This window comes from Toxorhynchites rutilus, chromosome 1 (assembly GCF_029784135.1).
Source record: "Toxorhynchites rutilus septentrionalis strain SRP chromosome 1, ASM2978413v1, whole genome shotgun sequence".
In the NCBI taxonomy this organism is placed as follows: Eukaryota; Metazoa; Arthropoda; class Insecta; order Diptera; family Culicidae; genus Toxorhynchites; species Toxorhynchites rutilus.
Window position 1 is genome coordinate 143,212,210 of NC_073744.1, and position 24,746 is coordinate 143,236,955.

At 38.6% G+C, this 24,746-nt stretch overlaps 1 protein-coding gene across 3 annotated transcripts in view; it reads left to right on the forward strand.

The window, feature by feature from the left end:
• The window catches only part of LOC129762541 (F-actin-monooxygenase Mical), a 201,313-nt gene that overhangs the window by 93,455 nt on the left and 83,112 nt on the right, over window positions 1-24,746 (forward strand). For all 3 annotated transcript variants that reach the window (XR_008740659.1, XR_008740660.1, XM_055760929.1), the window contains exon 3: window positions 24,388-24,730. Coding sequence is in view for 1 of the 3 variants with exons in the window: in XM_055760929.1 (XP_055616904.1) it covers window positions 24,389-24,730 (342 nt within the window). In the remaining 2 variants the exon portion in view is untranslated. The remainder of the gene's footprint in view (window positions 1-24,387; window positions 24,731-24,746) is intronic.

The window sequence follows — 24,746 nt, forward strand, 5'->3', positions numbered from 1 at the left end:
AAAGGAAGGAAAGGAGGGTATAAGGATGTAGGGACAATCACACACGAAGATCTATAGCTTTAAGGAAAACATATATATGGGACATGTAATCAAGGTCTAACCGAGCCAACACATCTCTCACCGGCACATTGGGCTGTCTTCCTCGGGCCCGAAGGGAGTTTTCTAAATTCGATCTGGCGACCAGATACACCTCGCACGACCAAACAACGTGCTCGATGTCGTGATAACCTTGGCCACAAACGCAGAGATTGCTGCTGGCAAGATTGAAACGGAAGAGTAGTGCATCTAACGAACAGTGATTGGACATGAGTCGGGAGAAGGTGCGAATAAAGTCCCGACTCAAATCCAGACTTTTGAACCACGGTTTGAGGCTAACCTTTGGGATAATCGAGTGAAACCACCGGCCCAATTCATCTTCATTCCACTTGCGTTGCCAGTTAGCGATGGTATTTTTGCGAACTAAAGAATAAAATTCATTGAAGGCGATTTGACGCTGATATATATCGCCTTCAATTGCACCTACCTTTGCCAATGAGTCAGCCCTCTCATTACCCGGAATTGAGCAATGAGAAGGGACCCAGACAAAGGTAATGACATAACAGCGTCTGGATAAAGCACTCAAAATTTCTCGTATTCTCTCAAGGAAGTACGGCGAATGCTTTTCCGGCCTCACTGAACGGATAGCTTCGACAGAGCTAAGACTATCCGTTACAATGTAATAGTGTTCAACAGGTCGTGAGGCGACGCTGTCCAGCGCCCAGTATATCGCTGCCAATTCAGCAATATATACCGAGCAAGGATTCTGAAGACTGTGTGAGGTGCTAAAAAATACGTTGAACACTCCAAATCCTGTGGACTCATTCATAGAGGACAACGCGCGCTCGCTTAGTAAGCGATCGATCGTGAGTTCAAAACTCAGGGCCCTCATTGACCATCTTTGTGTTGTTACAGAATAGCTACGTCCACGCAACAACCATCAGCGATGGAGATCGATCCACGGTCGAATAAAGATCGATTCGTCCATACAACTGCTCTGCTCTGCAAGAAACATCGGGCTGCTGTTCTATAAATAACTCAACAATGATCAACAATGTCTCCGCTGTCCGCTGTCTAACTGGATAACGGAAGAACAGATAGAAAACTCTTACGCCTAAATGGCTACTGTGTAAATGTGTACCATATGCAATGGTATGGTAGGGAATAGTCTAACGTCGAAAAATGGCAACTGTGTAATGTGCTAATTATAGATATGATAAACATGTGACATGTACACGATTAAAATTCGGCTCTGTTACAGCTAAAATGCTAATGAGCCTAAAATAAACAAAAGGGATAAAAAAAAATGTCTCAAAATTGCATTACTCGTCGAGATACGCGTATCTCTAAAAAAATTATTGGTACCCATAACCGTCTCGTTCGTCTTGTATTTCGAAAAAGAACCAAGTCCCAGAGTGTCGATTTTTGACAAAAAAAAATTTTCGAGATGACACTAGATCTCGACGTTTCATGCAATTTTAAGATATTTGGCATCAAAAAAAAATCGAAAACTTCGATTTTCTTTACTGTCACCTTGAGTGATTTTTCGATTTTAAAAAAATCCAAACTTTGACCGCTTTGCGCCACTCTCCCTTAAGTCCGATTGAACTGATATTTGACATAGGGTGTTTTTTCGAGGTGGTGAACATTTTTCATGAGGTAACTTTTTGGAATTAGAGATGACCATTTTCATTGGCACTCTACTGTATATGTTTGGATGGTTTGAGCAAAACCCAAGTATTTTTTTCAATAGGTCCTATTGACGTAGGATTATTTCTTTCGGGAGCATACGAATTGTACAAACTGAAAAACGAAAATCGAGCGCATCGTTAAAAATGTACAATTTTAAACACTTTTTGCTCAGTCGTTTCGTGGATTGATGAGATTTTCGGGATTGGTGAGAATTAGTCCTTTATCAACAATGTGATCGTGTCCTGGATGCCATTGATGTATTTTTATGATTTGTTCATAGCAAATGAAAGGTATTTCTATTTCTATAAGACTAGTTACATTTTTCCGTTGTTTTAGTTGTATTGATGAAATTTTTTCCATACACGCTTTGTCATTCTAACCCACACACTAGAGTATGAATTGAAGTATTGTTTGTTTACAAAGACACAAAGCAGTAAGATTATCACCTGGTCTTATACAAGTTGGATAGAGTGTATGAACGTAGTAAAAAAACACTTGTCTGTAATCTTTTGATACTTTACGACAGATCTTTTTAGCTGGAATAGTTACTAAAGAAATTCGAGTAGCGATGACGTGCATCATACAATAAGAAGTACATCCCGTGCATTGAGGTTACACACATTAACCGCAGTTCAGTGTTTTCTTGATGTCAAGCCGGTCAAGCGAGTTAGTGACCTATGAAGGCACAACGCATGTTCTGTACATTAACCGTAATGATGACTAATCGGTGACCGTCGTTGGGAGGCCAACTCGGTGCGTAAAATACCGCTTCCTAGATTCCTCTCGGTATGAAGTTGCCACCTTGAGCGAGAACATACCGTCTCGTTCAGAATTCTTTAATTGACTCAACCTATCCCAGACACAACAAGCGGTCAATGTACAGCGTTAACAAAGAACGTAAATTATTATTATAGCGTTGCACACTTTGAATTGTACGAAACCAACCACTCCGGTGTCTGTAGACAATCTTATGCGTGCATCCACCATCGAAACTGTAGGTTTACCATTTTTGGGAACCTGTTTCGCTCCGTCGAAACATGTGGCTGAGTTTCGTGTAGGTACTTCAATTTTGGCATATTACCAGGTATTAGTCAGTCATTTTGGCACGTTATCGTCGGTACGTTTGGGTGCCGATTAATCGAGACGTGAGTATGTTTTATTTTATGTTTCGCCCATTAATGGTGTGGTGCGAAACGTCGATTTCAGAATTAGTCCACGAGCAAATATAATCGTGAAATCACTCATCGCTAGCGCTGCTCGCTTTTATTTATGGCCGGCCGCCTGCCGTTATATGGCAATGGCAATGTTTTGAAAGGTCCGATTCGCGGAGGTGTATTTGTCTGTTCTTGCGGCTTCTTCGCGTGTTGACGGATGAATGTGGAGTATGTCATGTTTGGGTGCTTTCCTTTTCCGCCAACGGTTTCCGTCGCCGCTGCCGCCGTCACGGTTTTGAGATGAGTCAATTTTGTTGCGCTGATTTTTGGTTCCACTAATGAGGCGCGCGGTGCATTGTTCGCTCGTCTGTGCCTCCAAATTGGGATGATTGACCGCTCAATTCGATGGTCGACGGACGTCGTGACATTGACCGAGTAGAGGAACACATCAATTTATAAGCTGTACCAATCTTTTAAATTTCTGCATTCGCGGCAACCACCACCATTTCATGCCTGGCTGGGTTTGCCTCATCGTTGGTGGCGTGTGACATTCCACACATCATCGGATGCATCAGATTGATTCGTGTTTTGTTCGTCCTACTACTGTAAACGCCTTTCATTACCCACAAATGTCTCGCGAATTTTTGGCAGTAGAAATAAATATTCTTCAACTGTGTTGCAACGTCGCTGGCAACGTTGGACGAAATCTCGGCCATTGTCCTATAATTCAACCAAGGATCAACAGAATGACTTCAACAGCACAGCACAAACCACGCGCAAAATCCTTCGCCACTGTGGCGTCGACCCAGATCGTGGAATGGCGTGGCGTTGACTTTTTTTTCTCACATTTAACTACATTCACTGCTCGTAATTTAGATTCGAATGTAACTGGCGCGGGGGTGGAGAAAATTAGTATCAGCAATTGAGCAATTCGATCCTAACGATGTGGGGTGCTCACCAAGAGGCTAAAGTTGAATAAGTAACACGTGAATCGAACAAACCCAATTATCCTTGACCATATTGCAAAGTTAAAGAAACACATATTAAAGTTTCATGTGCAGGATTTAGTTGGGACTAAATTTTAATGAGGGTACAATAGGGTGCCAATGAATGTATGGGAAAAATCGACCCTAAAATTTCAAAATGCTACTCTATACAAAATGTTCACCACCCGAAAAAACATCCTATGCGAAATATCAGCTCAATCGGACTTAAGGGAGAGTGACGCAAAGCGGTCAAAGTTTGAGTTTTCTGAAAATAGAATAAAACACCCAAGGGGGGAGTGTACCAATTATGGAGGAGATATGTCACCAACTTGCAGAAACTTGCTAATAAATACTCTATTTTAGTTCAAAAGTATACTTTTTTCAGCAGTTTGAACTCTGCTCTTGAAAATTCTCACTGATATTTCGATGATTAATCGACTAAAGGGTGTGTCACATCAAATTGCATCACGGAAAAAACGCTGTAGAAATTTAATTTTTAGGAATTATATCTTCAGCTTTCGCTTATAATCAGATAAGAGTGTATAGATCAGGTTGGCCATGCTTCACTGTCAATTTTTTGTAAATTTGGAAAAATGTCGTCGAACGAAAAAGAGCGTCGTGAATTAATCCTGCGCACTCATTTCGAGAATCCGGAGTTGTCACATCGGGACATCGGTAAGATGCTGGGAATCGTCCAATCCACGGTCAGCAGAGTACTAAAACGATACTTCGAGAACCTAACCATCGACCGGAAGGTGAAGAACGGCAAAAATGGATGCTCCGTCAGTGAAAAAGATCACAAGCGTGTAGTTAAGCAGTTTAGACGTGATCCGAGAAGTTCGGTCCAGGATGTCGCCAATAAGCTGAATTTGTCAAGTTCATTCGTCTAGCGGACCAAGCAGCGGGAGGGCCTGCGTACATACAAGGTTCAGAAGGCTCCTAACCGCGACGAAAGGCAAAACATGGTGGGGAAGACGCGAGCCCGGAAGCTGTACACCGAAATGCTGACGAAGCCGCATTGCCTGGTAATGGACGACGAAACCTACGTCAAAGCGGACTTTCGTCAGCTGCCGGGCCTGTTATTCTTCTCCGCAGAGGACAAATTCAGCGTTCCGGAGGAGATTCGCAAGCAGAAACTATCCAAGTTTGCCAAAAAATACATGGTGTGGCAAGCGATCTGCTCTTGCGGAAAGCGGAGCGCCCCCTTCGTGATGACCGGCACGGTAAACGGGCAGGTTTACCTTAAGGAGTGCCTACAGAAGCGGTTACTACCACTATTGAAGCAGCACGAGGGCCCGACCATCTTCTGGCCGGATCTCGCTTCGTGCCACTATTCAAAGGACGTGTTGGAGTGGTACGAAGCCAACGGGGTCACCTTCGTGCCAAAGGAAATGAACCCGCCCAACGCGCCGGAGCTTCGCCCAATAGAGAAATATTGGACGATTATGAAGCAGGCCCTCCGGAAGAACCCAAAAGTTGTCAAATCGGAGGCGGACTTCAAGAGAAAATGGATTTCTGTTCAAAAAAAACTACAACCTGACGTTGTACAGAACCTTATGGACGGGGTAAAGAGGAAGGTGCGAGCATACGGGCTTGGGCTCGAAGTATGAATAAAAAGAAAATGCCAAAAGTTGTTTAATAGTTTTTATTTTAATGTCTAAAATTTTCAAAAGGATCGGTCTACTGGGCGAATTTCTACAGCGTTTTTTCCGTGATGCAATTTGATGTGACACACCCTTTAAATTGTGTACAAAACATACTACTACTGGAGTGCGGATCAAAAATCTGGGATTGCGTCGCATACAACCAGTTAACCACTTTCGTCCTGGAACTGTGTATAACATTCAGCATGATTGTGTAGTGTTCAAGCCTTTCAAAAGTTTTACGCACCTGGTCGATTATTACGGAACGGTGTGATCCGTGGGTTTGATGACAAATATTCACTAACTTTGAAGAGCAGAGCATGTCGGGAAACTGGAAAACCTCGATCCTGCACTCTTTTCAACCAGTCAATAATTTTTTGCTCCCTTTCTCGTGACAATATACATTTTGGCCCTTTGAATTTTTTTGTTTGAATTTGTCCTTTCAACATCCTCCAATTCTATAGTAGATAGTGGACAATGGAATCCCGATTTCTTACAGCTAGTGTTAATCTTCATTCCGGATTTGGCAGCCGGAAGGCATCGTGAAATCGAGTATTTTTTTACATGAAACTTCCTTTCGTCGGGGTCAGCAAAACGTATAATAATCGTTGATAATTATTTCTATATGTACAGTAGAACCCTGATCATTCGCGAAAGTGAGTTCCATAGTAATTCTATGGAGCTCCCCGAGATAATCGGGATTCTACTACTACTACCATACAATATTTATAATTACCTGAAGCTTTCGCGGTGAAAATGAAACCGTTATTCACAAAGTTGAGAAAAACCCAACAAACAATGCACTGTGACCTAAACCGACCGCGAAAAATAGTGATGTTCCGTATGTTACGATAATCAAAACAATGCACATTGCACATGCTACGATTATGGGTCAGCTGTAAAATTGTACCAATAATGGTGAGTACCTAATACAACACACAGCGTGAAACGCCAGACTTTCGTACAACCATAATAGGAACATAGCATCCCTGCTTTTCAGCTTTGCAGCGATTTCGTACAACCATAATAGGAACAGGGCAGCTTTCGATATTACGATAATTGGCACATAGATGTAAGATTGTACCAATGATGGTAATACAAAAATACATGTTTATTTCGATAAAATCGTTTAAATTGGTCGAATCACAACATAAAGAAGGTTGTAATGTATGCGCCTACACTGTGTTTGCATCACAATAGCTACTTCACAGCATAAAAATCTCATTATTTTGATCGCATATTCCTTAGCGAAATACTAAGAAGCAAGCATCAATGGGACACACTATTTTCAAACTAAATTTTTCAACAAAAGAACAATATTTCGCATGGAATCAAGCACCAAAATCTACAAAAAAGAGATTTCTGATGTTTAAAAATCATATTATAATAAGACATGTTTTCTAAACTAATAAAAAAACTCACTCGTGTTACCATAATAGGTACTATTGCGATGATAGGTACTTCTATCCTAAAGGAAATCGGGGTTTTCAAAAAAAAAATTCATGCAAAATGTCTTAAAATTGCATGAAACGTCGAGATCTAGTGTCATCTCGAAAAAAAAATTTTGTCAAAAATCGACACTCTGGGACTTGGAAAAAAAAATTTTTTGACATATTTTTTTTTTCGAGATAACAGTAAATCTCGACGAGTAATGCAATTTTAAGTCATTTGGCACCAACAATTTTTTTTTAAAACCCGACTTTCGTTTTTCATAAAACTGCTAATAAATGAAGTTCGAATGAGCTAGGGCTAGTGGGGGCAAATTGGTCATGGGGGGCAAAGTGGTCACCTGTTTGTTTGGTAGTATAACTATTAACTATAGCTACCGTATTGATAGTCACCTCATGTTTGAAGAATTTAATGACTTTTGAGTCATCCTGTACTTCAGTAGAGCTGTCATCATCAGTTTGGACGACTGTTCACATATTCTAGGAGAGGTGAACAGATATTTTGTTTAATCTCAGCGATTAATTAGCATAGTAATAACTTTGATATTTGGGGGCAAAGTGGTCATAGGTGAATAACAACTTCTTCTTCTTCTTCAATGGCACTAACGTTCCTAGAGGAACTTCGCCGTCTCAACGTAGTATTACTTGCGTCATTTTTATTAGTACTTAGTTGAGATTTCTATGCCAAATAACACGCCTTGAATGCATTCTGAGTGGCAAGCTCTAGAATACGCGTGATCACAGTGCAAGTCGGAGGAAATTTATTTGACGAAAAATTCCCCCGACCAGAACGGGAATCGAACCCGAACACCCGGCATGTTAGTTATGACGCTAACCACTTGGCCACGGGAGCACAATAACAACATACAATGTTCTGTTTATTAAAGCTGATATATCGCATCACATTCTGCTCTTGAAGAAGATCCTTTTGTGGCTTTGACTTTGGAAAAATATGCCACTCCAACTAAACCAAGCCTCATTATGCGGAATGTTATGTGTTTCTTGCTACGTTTTTGTATGCATGTGAAAATTTAAATTTAGACTATAGGTGAGTAGGCCAAGCTTATTTCATACATGTACCTACTATATCAAATATGATTGGAACAAATTTGGACGAAAAAACGCATAAATTTATCCCATTTAGCTTGATATGTGCGGGTGACCACTTTGCCCCCACTAGGTGACCACTTTACCTCCAAGAAAAAAATAAGTTCGATTTTTCACCTTTTTTTTTTTCTAATGATGAAAAGTGTACTATTTTGAATTTTTATAGTAAAAGCCGTTTGCTATCCTTAAGAACAATGAGGTGAACTATAATATTCTTCGAGAAATGGGAATTGAATCGGTGTGTGGACGCTGGAAATGGACATATTCCTTAGGGTGACCACTTTGCCCCCACTTCCCCTAATATTTTGCATAGAGTATATTATCGTGCGAATCAACATTTCACAGCAAGTTCCGAATGAAAAATCGAGACAACTATTTTTATTGGTACCTAAACCATACGTGTTGCTCTGGGTCTCGTATTCCGCAAAAAAAAGTCCCAGAGTGTCGATTTTTAACAAAAAATTTTTTTCGAGAGACACCAGATCTCGACGTTTCATGCAATTTTAAGTCATTTGGCATCAATTTTTTTTTCTAAAATCCCGATTCTCTTTACTCTCCCCCCTTGGGTGTTTTTTTCGATTTTCAAAAAACTCAAACTTTGACCGCTTTGCGCCACTCTCTCTTAAGTTCGATTGAACTGATATTTGGCATAGGGTGTTTTTTCGAGGCGGTGAACATTTTATATGAGGTAACTTTTTGAAATTACAGATGACCATTTTCATTGGCACTTTAGGGTACAGTCAATGACCGTTCCTTTCAAATTACAAGCTAGAACACATTGAAAAGCGATTTTCCGATGTCCCGAGTTGAGGATTTTCCAGGTGATTGCGCAAAATCAATTCATGATGTTGCTTTTCGGAAAATACTTAATGGGTTATTTTCTACAGCGTTTTTCCGTGATGCAATTTGGTTTGGAACATTTGTGAATATCGTCACGCAAATCGCTGAATTCAGGTGAGAAATTGCCTAAAAGCTACAAAACTATAAAACGATTCTTCGCATTTTGAATATCAAATATGTACATTACTATTATGAATAAATTGTAGTTTGTTTTTCACCACTATACATTTCCAGGAACAACCGATTTTTAACTCTAGCTTGAACGTAAATATTAAAGATTATTAATAGATTGGCTACTAATGGCTACATTTGTATTTCCTATTGACGGAAAACAAACAATTTACCAAATGATATGAGAGCAAGTGCACCTTCCTGCCTGATTCACTGTGTTAGGAAACGAACGATTAACGAATTGCAACGCTAAGTGGATGTGAATTCCGCGTAGCCTTGAGCGTCAAAATGTTTCGATTGATTTTACCACACACGCGTCCATTTACGTACTGCTTCAGATTCGGCGTTTCCATCCATTTAGATGGGAGATAATTTTCCGACGTAAACGGTTTGTCGGCTTGTTGCTCTGGGACCAGATGGTACATAATAATTGCAAATCGGAGAATCTAATGGGGTTCATTACAAAAAGAATATCTTCCTCAATCTAATTGTTGTTCACATGAATACAATACTTTGTAGATTAGTAAAACTTTTTATTGAATAACTAGCTGATCCGGCAAACTTCGTCCCGTCCAAAATTTGTTTTTTGTTATCAATACCTTCGAACATTCACGTTGTCTTACTAAGCGCAAGTTCATGGGTTCAATCGCAGAACTGTTCATTGATTGATCTTCTAATCGACCTCGTTGAATTTACCTTTTACTATACAATTCCTAGTACTTCTACCAAAACTCATCATTATAATATCAGACTATTTTCAGGAACAATTCTCATTCAAGATTTTTCAACCTCTTACAAAAAACATGTTTCTCCGTTACATGAAATTAATGTTTGATACAGGGAATATGATAGAATAAAGACAACCCTAAATCGGACAATTCTTTCCTCGAGTTTTGCTCTTATCAACACATTCGGCGATACATTTTTATTGGTATAGATAGAAGAAGATATAGGAGTGCGTTTCATCACCTGAAAATTCATTTCCAGTTTCTAACAAAGATCAATATCGTTAGCGCAAACAACAAATGAACTAACAACGCTTGTCACTATGTAATTGTAGAACATATGGGAATTTAATTTTCCGAATTTTCCCGTTTTTCCTTCAGAGTTTTCCGAAAATTTTCAATTGTCATGTTTGGTTGGAATATTTTTGGTTGAAATATGTGTAATATTTTTATGGGATCCCCTCTCCGTTCCAGAGGAGGGAGGGGTGTCATACCATCATAGAAACATTTCTCATACCCAAAAACCCGCACATCCCAAATTGTGCTTGATTAGTTCTCGAGTTATGCAGAAGTTTGTGTTTCATTTGTATGGCAACCCCCCAAAGAGAGGGGGAGGAGTGTATTCACCTTAGAAACGTTTCGTGCACCCTAAAACCTCCACATGCCTAATTTGGTTTCATTTGCTTGATTAATTCTCGAGTAATGCAGAAATTTGTGTTTCATTTGTATGGTAGCCCCTCCTTAGAGGGGGGTGTGGCGATTCTAACCACCATAGAAACATTTATTGCACCCTAAAACCTCAATATACCTAATTTGGTTCCATTTGCTTGATTAATTCTCGAGTAATGCAGAAATTTGTGTTGCATTTGTATGGCAGAACACCTCCCCCCCCCTAAAAGAGGGGGGAAGAGTATCTAACCACCGAAAAATCATTGATTGCACCCTAAAACCTCCACATGCCTAATTTGGTTTCATTTGCTTGATTAATTCTGGAGTAATGCAGAAATTTGTGTTTCATTTGTATGGTAGCCCCTCGTTTGGGAGGGTAGTGGAGAGTCTAACCACCATAGAAACATTTATTGCACCCTAAAACCTCAGTATGCCTAATTTGGTTCCATTCGCTTGAATTATTCTTGAGTAATGCAGAAATTTGTGTTCATTTGTATGGCAGCCTACCTCTCAAACTGTCAGACTGGATGTCAGCTTGGAATTGAACCCATAAAAATTCTAAGCGATGCCAAGCAGGGATTGAACCAAGGCCGGCTGGGTTGTACGGCTGTTCCATTCGACCACGCTAACCACATAGCCAGTGGTGCTGTTATACTAATGCACGGGAATAAAATCAAAAACATTATAAAAATAAATTGGGTCTTAGAAAATACACGGAGAGTATTTTCTGAGAGTAAAACGGAGAGCGTAAACTCAAATGCTGTCTCGTTGGAGGAAAATACAGGCAAAACTGTTTTTGTGCGATTCCTTTTTGTGTAATTTCTCGTTTCTGTGACTCTTTTTGTGCGATTTTATTATAAAATTGGGGCTTGAATCACACAAACCAAACCACAAACAATATCACGAAAACAGTTGCATCGCACAAAAAACAGGTTTGCTTGTAAGCGCTTCTTTTTTTCAATATGCACGGCTAAATTTATAACTGCTGGGTCTCGTTCATGAATTGGGAAACCAACGATACTCCAGACAACAATGGAGCTGATGTATCGATCTTAATTGGAACCGCATTACCTCGTTGTTGTCATTCAATAGAGGAGTATTCACAGCGATATTCTAGATTCATCCCTCAATTGCATTTGTCCCTTTTTAAAATCGAACACATTTTTGATATGTAGAATTAACTTTCATTTAAAAAAAATGATTTAAAAGTGTGTTAATTCCTCCCAAATATCCATTTTGCATTTTTGCTCCACAGAAATGGAACACAGAGCTCAATATTATCCATATCGAATTGCATCGCAAGATTGACACATTTGCACAACTTGATTGGAGTCGAACGGATTTCAGAATGCAAAATAGCAATCCGTACGGATAATTTTGACTCTGACGCTGCTACGGCGTTGCTCATGATAGCGTTTTTCAAGTGAATGTATTCTTCCTCAAGCCACTTATGTTGATTCGATCGTAGGAATCGCAGTCGTTCGCTCTCTCCTTCGCGTACATGTCGACAATGAATTGTTGGTACAATTTATGACATCATTTAATGACATCATACGATATACATAAAATCCATCGAGCGCACTCCTTTGATTTATTCGTCTGATATAGCTATTCATAAATATTATTTCAAAATAAGTAATGATGTTCATAATGAATGGAGTACCTGTAGCAGTATCTTGCTGTCTAATGTTTGTGTAATATTCATTTTGTTCTTTCAGGACGGTCGGACATTTTTCGTCAAAGATGTTTCTTCTGACTTGATTTCTTCTGATTGTGGTCACACACACTCTAGAGCTTGGCACTCAGAATACATTCAAGGCGTGTTGTTTGGTGTAGGAATATCAACTAATTACTACTAAAATTGATGCAATATTACGATGAGAAGGCGAAAGTTGGGAACGTTAGTGCTATTGAAGGAGAACATGGAGAAAGTCGTATGAAAGATGTGCGTTAACGATGAATTCCAGATTATTGTTTTTTCTTTGAATCACAATTTCTCGCGCCATTGTGCAGACACCTTCTATGATTTTAGCAACGCTTGCGCACTGAATCTAGACACGTACTCTCTAGCAGATGTTTTATTAGAATTGATGACAATAACGTGATTGCCATTTTGTAAACCGAGCAAGTGTGATTTGAAGTATTTCAATAATTCGATGTGCGCGTTCAAAAATACTTCCAGATCGCTTTCGTTGCAGATGTTTCCCTTCTTCTTAGTGTGCAATGCAAACACTGCTCTGAGCGGCGTGATCGATCCGCACGGCAGCGAAGCACCAACTGATCCATCACTACCTCGTTTCTGACGGCACTAACTGATATGCAACGATTTCCCGTGCCAATGGACCAATCATTACACTTTTGATTAATTATTGATTGACATTTTCTAATTGCTCAATATGTTTTTGGTGAGTTCAAATGTTTCCAATCGATCGATACAAACCTCTCTTCGATGCATCAAGCAATGTTCGAGTTATTAGCGTTCGAATTTTTCAATTTTTTCGTTTCATTCTCAATTTTTGGATATGTATTTGATACCCCATACCCTCCTGCCAAACATAGTCGTATGTTAAATTCGAATTCGCTGTGTATATTGCGAATTTGGTAGCAATTTATTTATAGAAATACAACTCATTTAATTATACTAATTTCTGTGCATCGGCTGAAGATTCTTTCAACATCACACAGGGTTGCCAACTATAATTTGAAGAAATCAGGAAGAATGAAAATAAAAAACAGGATAAATTAAGATAACTCATATTAGGTTGTCCGAAAAGTTAATGTCGATTTTTGGGAAAACAAAAACATCTTTTTCAATCAAAACATTATAATTTAATTTTATATCCATAGTTCTGTTTCACAATCTTTCGCCATCTTTCACACAGCTTTAATATTCTATCCTCCCAGAACATGTTTGCTTACTCGTCGAAAACTGCTCCGAGCCATACATGTGAGAAACAGGTTGCTTGGTAGTAGCTCATAATGCATAATCCATTCCAAATCCCACCAGGAACAGTATATCTTCCTTCGGGCGAAGACCGGATATGTAAAAGAATTAATAAGCATGGTATCCTCGCATAAGCGGAAATGCTAGTGTTTCGCTAGTGTTTCGTTTTCGTTCTTACCGAAATGTGTTCCCTAACACAGACTTCAAAACCAAGCAGCGTTGGAGAAATCGGCATCCCAAGCACATGAAAGCAGGCGGAGTTTTTGTTCCCATCAAAATATGTTCCCTAACAGAGATTTCAAGACTAAGGTGCCTGGGGGAAATCGGCATTGCAAATTCATGCAAGTCGGGGGTATTTTTGTTCCGACTGAAATGTGTTTTCCTAACACAGCCTTCAAATCCATGGAGCGTGAGGAAATTGGCATTACAGATACTTGCAAGTCGGGGATATTTTCGTTCCGACTGAAATAAACGTCAGAATCTAGGTGTCTGGGGAAATTGACATTACAAATTCATGCAGGTCGGGGGGCATTTTTGTTCCGACTGAAATGTTTTCCCTAACACAGACTTCAGCACCAAGGTTTCTGGGGAAATCGGCATTGCAAATACATGCAAGTCAGGAGCATTTTTGATTCGACTGAATTGTGTTTGCCTAACACAAACTTCAAATCCAAGGATTCTGGGGAAATCGGCTTTGCAAATAAATGCAAACTGCGAGTACTTCTGCACTCGCTTGCCTATGCGTTTCCCTAACACGGTCTTCTAAACTTAGGAACCTGGAAAAATGGTACAGACACTAGAGGCGAATGAACTTTCAGGTTTCAAGCAAACTTACGGTTCGAGAAGTGCGTACACTTGAGAGATGCAAACTTCAGAGGCAAATGTAAAATGTCGTTTAATTATTTTTTTCCGTTCACATATTTCGTCCGTAAAAGGACTGTCATTTAATTTACTTGTAACGAAGAACATAGTCTATCACAATGCATGAATTGACCTTATCTGTTCAATCTTTTTACTCACAGAGCAAATATATTGAATTCAATTGAATTCGGAAATTGTTTCATTCAATCAAGAATGTAATCAATACAAACAAGTGATTGCTAAGCTAAGGTAGTCCCACGTCAACCTTGCGGTTTTATCATAGATAAAACCCACCCATTTTTTCCGAAAAACATTCCGAAAATCATTAAAGTTTATTCTGCTTTGAATCAGATGAACAAATTACATATAACATCTTTTTTATATTGACTGTGGATTCAAATATTTTCTCTTGAGTAACTATCATGACATAAAACTTTGACATGGAAACCAGTATTTTAATTACGAATAATGTAAAGAGTACAAAAATCAGGAAAAATCAGGATCATTTCAGAAAAAACAGGATAAATTGAGTGTTCGTCAGGATATCAGGGAGCGTGCTAAAAAGTCTGGGAAATCCTGAAAAATCAGGATGGTTGGCATCTCTGCCATCACATATCAGAATGTAATCAACATTGAATTTTGTATTGAAATTAGTCGCGAAAAATAAGTTTGAAGTTTGAAACAAGTTCGATAATTCGAGAAACTAATAAATAGATGGCAGTAAGTCTTCAAGAATTCTGAAGGAATCTTCAGTAAGATTTAGGAAAAAAAATATTCGCATTCCAACTGAAATACTGCGTTTAAGGCAGGTGAGTCCGGAGTTTGTTCAACATAAACTGAATAGCGACTAGAACAGCATTCAATTTTACCAAAATTTAGTATTGGTTTGTGCTATAAAACATTACCGCAATTCTGCTGTTGGCAGAAATCGTTTTCTGTTTTTTATCGGTGAAATTTTTGCAACAACAAAAGCTGAATTTGTATGCGGTTTCGCTTCAAACTAGACATTCGATTCGCAGTTAATAATTTTTCTTAGAAAATTTTTGGCATACCTTTCATTTGCTCATAAGACATCAAAAAATGGTTCACCGTAACTATTTAAAAAAAATAGGTTTATTCGGCGAAATAGGCAAAAAACAGAACAAAAAAGTAATATATCTCCAACAACGAAGAAATAAACATCTCTTAGTTTTTGATATGATATGTGAAAAAATCTCAGTTTTCCAAAAATGATATAAATAGCTAGAGTCTCTTTTGTCTCAACACCTAAAAAAACACAAAAAAAAACTATTTTTTAAGTTTTCGCGTTAAATTAGACATTTGAAGTGCAGTTTAGCATTTTGCTCCTGGAAAGCTCTCTTAACACTAGAGTTACCAATAGTTTTTAGTTTTTCTACCAAACCGATCATTTTGACCAGTGTGGTATTTAGTTGTTCAAATATAAAAATTTCAAACGAAACAAACTATATTTAGAAAAAGTCAAATTATTAGAAAATATTAAATAAAATTTCAAGGCAATATCTTGTGAACAAATGATACATCCAGTAATTTTGACCGGTCGATGTTTCTACACCCAAACTAGCATTGGCAATAAAAATTTCATCTTCGGCAGAAAAAAATGCTTTCTCGTGTGCTGAAGGGTGAAATGAACAAATAAAAGCACCTTTTTCAAAAGCTCCAAAATGTTTGTATCTAAGAGAGCAAACATCTCTTTCTCTTAGATTGATCGTTAGCTTGAGATTGTACCCCAAAAAATAAAGCCCAAACTCAACGGGGATCGAACCAAGACCGGCGGGAATGCTGTTTTAGGCGACCACGCTATCCACATAGTCACTGGTGCTATTATTGAAATGCGTGATAATATTACACCACATTATAAAATGAGGTTGGAAAGTGTTTTCTAAGAGTAAAAAGGAGAGCATAAACGTAAATCTATATATTTTTCCGTCTGGGCCGTGTATGTGGTAATGTGCGAAAAGCTTCAATTCGAGCTTATTTGCGATGGGTCTCTTGTTTTGTCGTTCATATTCCTCTTATATTACTATAGCATATATATTCTACAAATGCTATACATGCATTGGAGAGTAGCACATTTTCTGTTATTTTTAAGTTCATTCAATTTTTCCATTTTTTCATTTAATAATTTAACAAATCGGGATGCCAAAACATTTGCTACAAATTCATTTTGAGTGTAGTGTTACATACCTTACCTGGTAGGAAATCAAAAATCAGTCACTCATTTCAAAATTTGAATTTTTTTAATTTTCAAAAATGATCATCTAACAATAAATCCGATTTTCAGACCACCCTGAAGAGATAAATCAATAATAAAATTCTTAGTTTTTTCGACAACGTCTCAATATGGATGGCTTTAGTCAAGTCGTAGTATTTTTTAGGTCTATCCCCTTTTTGTGGATATGTTATGAACATAAATCCTAACCCAACTGTCAGTTGAGCTGTGAAGTACATTTAACAATGAGCGTTACTCAACGAAGAGCATGCCGATGAAACTGCGATTGCTAATCGAGTCTAATGAAGAAACATAATTTTCACAACAACTGTGCGCCATAATCGCCTTGACAGGGTGCATCACCAGACACGACACAAACCTTGAAGATACCATCTACATGCTACATCACGGACCTTGCAGTTCGGTGAACGTTGTGAGCGCGTCTGTACGTACATCAGCTGATGTCAAAATCACTTCCGCCTTCACCCCTCGGGTGTGGATATGTTGAGTTTTGATTGATGCGATTAAAGAAACAACCAAGCAACCAACAAGAAGTAATGATTAGCCACAGGCCATCAGCGAGATTTACAGTAATAATACTTCGCCGATACCCAGAGCGAGCCGTCGACAGTGAAAAGATAACAGTTGTTTCGTCGAAGGCCAAAAACTGCGAGCGTCAGATACCGCCTCTTGAGCGCAGTATTAAAGATTTCCTTTTTCCCACCTCGGTGATAGCCGATAACTACCAATGTTTTCACCAGATCCTAGCGGTGCGATGCAATGGCGCTCTCCTTGACTCTGCACGACCGGCATCCATTTCCTCATCGACTGTCAGCCGTTTTGTTTTGATTGGAACTTACTGTTTACCAAACATGGTGAACGATTCCCAGGAAGGCGCGCGTGTTCCAAACACTGCGAGCGTGGTTAGGCAGGGGGTTTTCGGGGACTCTTCCGAGGACGACTATCAGCTACGATATAGATTTGCTCTACATCGTCACTCGTCTGGAGTTTGTCGTGCGCCTCTTCCCTTGTCTTTTCCATTTTCTTATCAGTGAATGTGTAAACAAAAACAGTTCCCCCAATACAAAGACCAATTTGTCATTGGGGGTTCCACACCGGATGAAGCTGTCTTCGTCAACCGGTCTCTGTTTGTGTGTGTGTGTGTGTGTGTCTGCGTGTTTGTAAACAGTCGGTGGCGATGAACCAACTATTTTGACCATCTAAGGTCATTCGGCTCAGGTGTGTTTTGGATTTCAGCCGATGCGATGGGGTGGCAATTCCGCGTGGCTACCGACGGATTCGCTCCATGCTCCTCTAGACGACGGGGCGAGAGGCGCATTCAGCATTCAAGAATTTCGTCAGCACCGTTTGCTGCTTCTTCGCGTGCATTTACCGGTGTTACTTCTTACGGTATTGTTAGCTTGTGTTGATGTTGTTGTTGTGTTATTTATCTTCATCGAAAGTGAACGTTTTTGTGAGTGCGATTCTCATGGAGAACGGTGGGTACACTCGGTGGTGTCCTTATCGTGGCAGAGTGGTTCAGTCTTAGCCGAGAAGTTAACGAGAAAAGGTGTGAATTGGATTATTTTTGTTTTGTTCTTGATATATATATAGCATTTCGATTCGGGGAGACACTCAGGAGCCTCGTGAAGTCTGCGGTTTATGGACATGGAATACCTGTTGCGTGTGGAATAAGTGTACATATGTATAAGAATATTGAGAAGAGAAACTCTGGTGATCAATGTGGGAACTTCGTCAACTTTATTACTCGATGTCAAGATATAAAGGAATACAGCGGTCGCTATTTTGGTCACAGTTATCCAGATCCTGTCTACATATCCTATGCACCATGAATGCTTTCTTGTTAATAAAACAGAAGTGAATGTGTTTAAATTGTAAACTAACCAATTGCAATATACATTGGATTCTTTTTTACTTTTTCACACAATTTTTTAAACCGTTTCACCGTTCAAGTACTGCACAAATGTCCTTCCACCACAGCTGGAGGACGTTTATACTGTTTTGAGGAATTCTATGCCATCATAGGTGTGGCGTGGGTAGCTGTTCGAAAAAAAATAACCCAATGTTATCTTTGGACAATCGTTAAATCATTATCTGAAGATTGCATTAGAAAGTTTGTTACCATTACCATATTCGGAACGTTTTGTTGTTCGAGTTCGATTCATATTGTCTACAATCGCCTAAAACTTGTGGGTGAAAGGAAACATGGAACTGACTCGAGAAAATTTTCGTGAAGTGATTCAACATTCGATGAGGTTCGATAGAATGGTATCGATCTACTCATTTCCACTTTTGACGTTGTGATGCTTAATCTTTTCTGTGAAGTACTGTGATAACTAATTCAGTCGTGGTTGCCGTTCACTCGTCGACAAAAATCGCGAAGGTCGTTCAAAACAGTTGGGGTAAAAAAGTTACAAGCTTTGCAATAATTGATAATGTAAGCTCGTCACGAGCCATACTGTGAGATTGTGATCACTGGATTTAATTCCACCAGAAATCATGATTTATAGCATAGAATGAAAGTGAAAGTTCTGGATCTCACACAAAAGTTCAAAATTCTATAAATAAAATAAAATATAATGCACATGTGACGTTTCGTATCCTTGCTTATGATCCCGAAACTGTATAGTTGCAGCAGACGATTGTATAGTTGTTCCAATCTGAATTTTACAAAGGTGCTCGTGTCCAATACATCTGAAAACAAACGTTAACCTGTTCCTCCGGAAAAAAATGATCATCTGACACCTTGTACTTCTAGAGACACGTCAAATGACACGAAACGACGAAACATAGCCAACAACCTATCTAGTGCCATCGTATCATTCTCCATCAAAATAATACAAACTGTCACGTATTTCCTCGAACAATTTGAGTTATTTCAGCATGTTTTAACATCGAAATAATAGATAAACTATCGTACAGATATTTTGGAGGTGTTTCAAGCGGAATAGAAAAGAAGGCGAAGGCGTTTCAAGCGAATTCTTAGAAAAAAATAACGTATGCATTAAAAATGAACTAATTTCGGATGGTAATGAAATCAAAACTACTGAGGATGGTCCAATGGACCCTATTTCCATAAAATCTACGTTTTTAAACCTTCTACCCAAATGCCTCGATGTCCTGCCGGGCGGCCTGAGGCGTCATGCGTAAATTACGTAACACTAAAAATGCGATTTTTTATATTACGTAACGCTAACCTTTACAAGAAGTCAAAGTCGTTCGTTCAACATAAAAAAAAAATTATATATCTGCTCTGGTCGGAATCAAATGTTCTTACGGAAGTTCCTTATATGAAAATAGTGACATCGGAAGAACTTTCGACAAGTTCCCCTGCATACTTAAAATGTTTCGTTCCCAGTTAAGATCCCTCCTGACCATGAGGAAGTATTGAACCTATTAACTCCCGGAAAAAAGGAGCCATCCGACGTTCAACGATTGAAAGCACTGCGTCCTGAAGCATTTGTAGTATTGGCGTATTGGTGCCTTCTTGAACGAACTGCAACGTACTTTGGACCCCTGTATTAAATTACTTCAGTACGACCAAGGTGCCCTAGCATCCTGCGATAACAGACGGAATAAGCTTTTAGAAGCCATGACAAAAGCAAGATCTGTGCTTTTGGTTTAAATTTTTTTGCATTTCAGCTTTTTCTCGAAAAATATGTATTTTAACACAGCTTTTTTAAGGAGCAATGGAAATTTATTCAGTTACCAAGGGGTGCTTGTTCACATTGGGCAACGTGAATACATTCATTATAATATACTAGCTGACCCGGCAAACTTCGTCCCGCCCAAAATTGTTTTTTTGTTATTAATACCTTCAAACATTCACCTTTTTTTACTAAGCGCAAGTTCATGAGTCCCATCGCAGAACTGTTAATTGATTGATCTTCTAATCGACCCCGTTGAATTCACCTTTTACTAAAAAAATCCTAATTCTTCTACCAAAACTCATCAGTCTAATATCAGATTATTTTCAGACACAATTCTCGTTCAAGATTTTTCAACCACTCGCAAACAACATGTTTCTCCGTTACATGGAATAAATGTTTGATACAGAAAATATGATATAATAAGGACAGACCTCTCCCCTCTTCTCCCCTTAGAGAGGGGGAGGAGTGTCGAACCACCATAGAAACATTTATTGCATTCTAAAATCTCCACATGTCAAATTTGGCTCCATTATTGCATTACTCGAGAATTAATCAAGCAAATGAAACCAAATTTGGCATGTGGAGGTTTTAGGATGCAATAAATGTTTCTATGGTGTTAAGATACTCCTTCCCCCTCTCTTAGAGGGGGCTGCCGTACAAATGAAACACAAATTTTTGCATTACCCGAGAATTAATCAAGCAAATTAAACCAAATTAGGCATATGGAAACTTTAGGGTGCAATGAATGTTTCTATGGTGGTTAGATACCCCTCCCCCCTCTCTTAGGGGTGGCTGCCATACAAATAAAACACAAATTTCTGCATTACTCGAGAATTAATCAAGTAAATGGGCGGGACGAAGTTTGCCGGGTTAGCTAGTATATATATATATATATATATATATATATATATATAGATTCCAGGTACACACAAAAATGAAATGGTAGTAATGAATTAAAAGGTAGCATAATAAGGCTTAACTGGAGAACTGTCAACGCTTGAGAAGGGCACATAAAGTAACTATATGGTTAATGCTTAGGATATGGACAGAACAGTTATTTTTAATTCTAAACAAATTAATTGGGTATGTTTTCATTTAAATTTAAATTTTTTTTATTCAAAATTTAGTCGTCCAACCATTTGATGGTTCAACAGATAGAGTCTCCATGTTCGTCAGCTCTTTCGTGGCCTAGACGATCAACTGCTTCTCCTTCTGGCCATAAAATTATTGGAGTGAGTAGATCCTCCGTTTAAGGTTCGCAAAAAAAAATTGGCCCCCCTAAGAGAGGGATGAGTATCTAACCACCATAAAATCATTTATTGCACCCTAAAACCTCAAGATACCTAATTTGGTTGCATTTGCTCGATGAATTCTCGAGTAATGTAGAAATTTGTGTTTCATTTGTATGGTCCCAAACTATCATGAAAACCTTCCCCGGCCCCAAAAACCCCTACATACCAATTTTCATGTCGATTGGTTCAGTAGTTTCCGAGTCCATAAGAATCAGACAGACAGAAATCCATTTATATCTACATATATATATATATATATATATATATATATATATATATATATATATATATATATATATATATATATATATATATAATATATATATATATATATATATATATATATATATTATATTTATATATATATATATATTTAGTCGTCCAACCATTTGATGGTTCAACAGATAGAGTCTCCATGTTCGTCAGCTCTTTCGTGGCCTAGACGATCAACTGCTTCTCCTTCTGGCCATAAAATTATTGGAGTAGATCCTCCGTTTAAGGTTCGCAAAAAAAATTGGGAAGGTTGGCGGCCTTCGGTACAACGTTTGTCTTCGTCCAGTATATCTCCTCCAGTGATCTTTTGGCATGTAGGGAGATTCAATAGTCCTGTACTGCTAGTTGAATGTAGAATGTAATCAAAAACTCGTTCTTGATCAAAAAAAGGCTTATGAGTGGATTCTCAAGAAAATTATGTCTAAATGATTGTCTGGGTTGTCACTCCTAATATAGGATCTGGACGTATCACAGACGTACATGAAATCGGGGTGTGAAAAAAAATATTTTGATGCCAAATGTCTTAAAATTGCACGAAACGTCGAGATCTAGATCATACGGGACTTCCAGCGAAATGTTGTTTTGCACGATAAAATACCATATGCAAAATATTAACTCTATCGGACATCATCTCCTACTGTCACAGATGTCAAGATTTGAGTTTTTTGAAAACCGAAAAAATTACCCAAAGAGGGGGTACATTAAATCGGGATCTGCAAAAAAAATTAATGCCAAATGCCCTAAAATTGCATGATTTTCGAGAATTAAACAATCTAAATTTTGCGCGCTTTGAGGCGCCCCTAAATTATGTCCGATTGAGCTAAAATTTTGCACAGGTAATTTTTTGGGCCCAATAAACAAAATGTACATTTAAAAGGTAAACATGTGTTCTTCCTCATGAAAAGATTATGTTCTCTGAAGTTGGAGTCGATTCGTTGTCTAATTTGCACATCCTTATAAAGGGTTAAACTTGGAAGTTTATTCGCCCCTAGCATCTGTAATAACGACTTGCCCAGACTGCTCGGTTTTGCTGTCCGTGTTGAGGGAACACATTCCGGTCCGCACAAATGCAAGTGAGTTCATAAGTACCCGCAGCTTGCATAGGTTTGCAATGTCGATTTCCCCAGGCTCCTTGATTTTGAGTTCTGTAATTGCTTACCACGCAATGTTTCGCTTGTGTTTTGGTCGGTACAATTTGAGAGCACAAATCGGGCCAACTTTAATTTGACATGTCGATCATCTGAACCGGTCCAGTAGTTAAAAAGTTGAGAAAGTTTGAAAAAAAATCATTTCTAGAAGAAAAGGAAAAAAATCGATTTTTCGAACCTCCCAAAAAATAAAATGTCCTCCCCTAATGAAAAATTTGAAAAATACTAGTCTTATGTTTTACGAAAAGCAACAAAACCATCATTTCGCGAAAATCAGAAGACCATTATATCGGTTTGGCTCGGAATGGCTGTATACGTTTTGACAGATTTTCAATTTTTTCACAGAAATGAACTATCTAGGAAAAATTGCAAAATGCGCCCAGGATATCTACTTTTTTCTTTCCCGTTAAAAAAAATCAAATATCGGTCAAGTGGAACCGAATATTACATGTTTTGAAAAAAATGTCGAGAGCAACTAAAATGTAAAGGAGTAAATGTCTCCAAAACGAGAAACATGTCTTAATTTTTGATATATTGTGTAAAAATTTCTCAGCTTTCCAAAAATTACATAAACAATTTAGGTATGCTTGATTCCGACACCTCGAAAACAAAAAAAAATTAAAGGTTTCGATTTAAATGGAAGGTATGAAGTGAAACGTCTGCTGGTCAAAGATCGAAAACCGGTCCAGGGAAAACTTTATTTTCTTCAAAATTGAGTATATTCGCAAATAAGCAGAACCCTAATTCAGAATGATGCACCCTAAAGGCGAAATATAAAAAAAAAGTTTTAATTGAAGAAGCTCTTTTTTCGTGGATTAACTGATGTGATTTATTGTAACTAGGTAGTATTCATGAATTTAAAGAGAAGGTTACCCAATGAATAACCTGTTTCTCTAGAATACTAAAATTAAAACAGGATCTTCTTCCCCACCGCTTACGTTCAGTTGATTAAAAAAATATTATCCAATCTTTCTCTTGAATAATGTTGTAATGACTTTCTGTTGTTCTGACGTGAACACTTAAAACGCCTATTCATTTGCCTATCCTTCGGGGCTCATTCTGGAGTCTACTTGCTTGTTTGGGATTCAATGTTCTGAATTGCTTCATATTTGTGGTTTCTCAGCTCTTCAAGATTTGATAAAATTGAAATTGCTACGGTAACATATTCTCTGAAATTGATCATATCACTACGACTTATAAAATTCATTCAATGAAAAGTTCTTCATAATTTGTTGCAAATAAGATGTTCGTTTAAAACTGAATATAAACTTCACTTAGGAACTGTGTTCAAGGAGTAACTCGCTGGAAAACGCTATTTTTCATGAATACAACATTGTTACCAAACGAGAAATTCTCCAGAAATCCATCAAAGTTTGTCGCATATTAATGTTCAGTGAGTATAAAAGAAAAACCAATAAAATCTAAATACTCACATCAAATGCTCTCGAACACAAGTGAATATATTCAAAAATTCCTTTCTCTCTCTCTACTTCACAGAATGAATCCCATCATAAGCGAACACGAGGCGGCCGCGCTGGCCGCGGAAATGTTCGACCATTTCTGTGCCGCGACCACTATGCGCCAAATTCTGGGGCTGTACCGAAACATGTGTGATATCCTCGGGCAGCGGCCCGGCCCCATGAACGAGTTCTATCCCAAGTTTAAGGCGAAAATTCGCAACTGGAAGGCACAAGCACTGTGGAAGAAATTCGACGCACGGGCCGCCCACCGTGTGTACAACAAGGGTACAGCCGCCAGCGGCACCCGGGTACTAGTCATCGGCGCAGGACCCTGCGGTCTGCGCACGGCCATCGAAGCACAGCTGCTCGGCGCCAAAGTGGTAAGTTTCCGAAGTG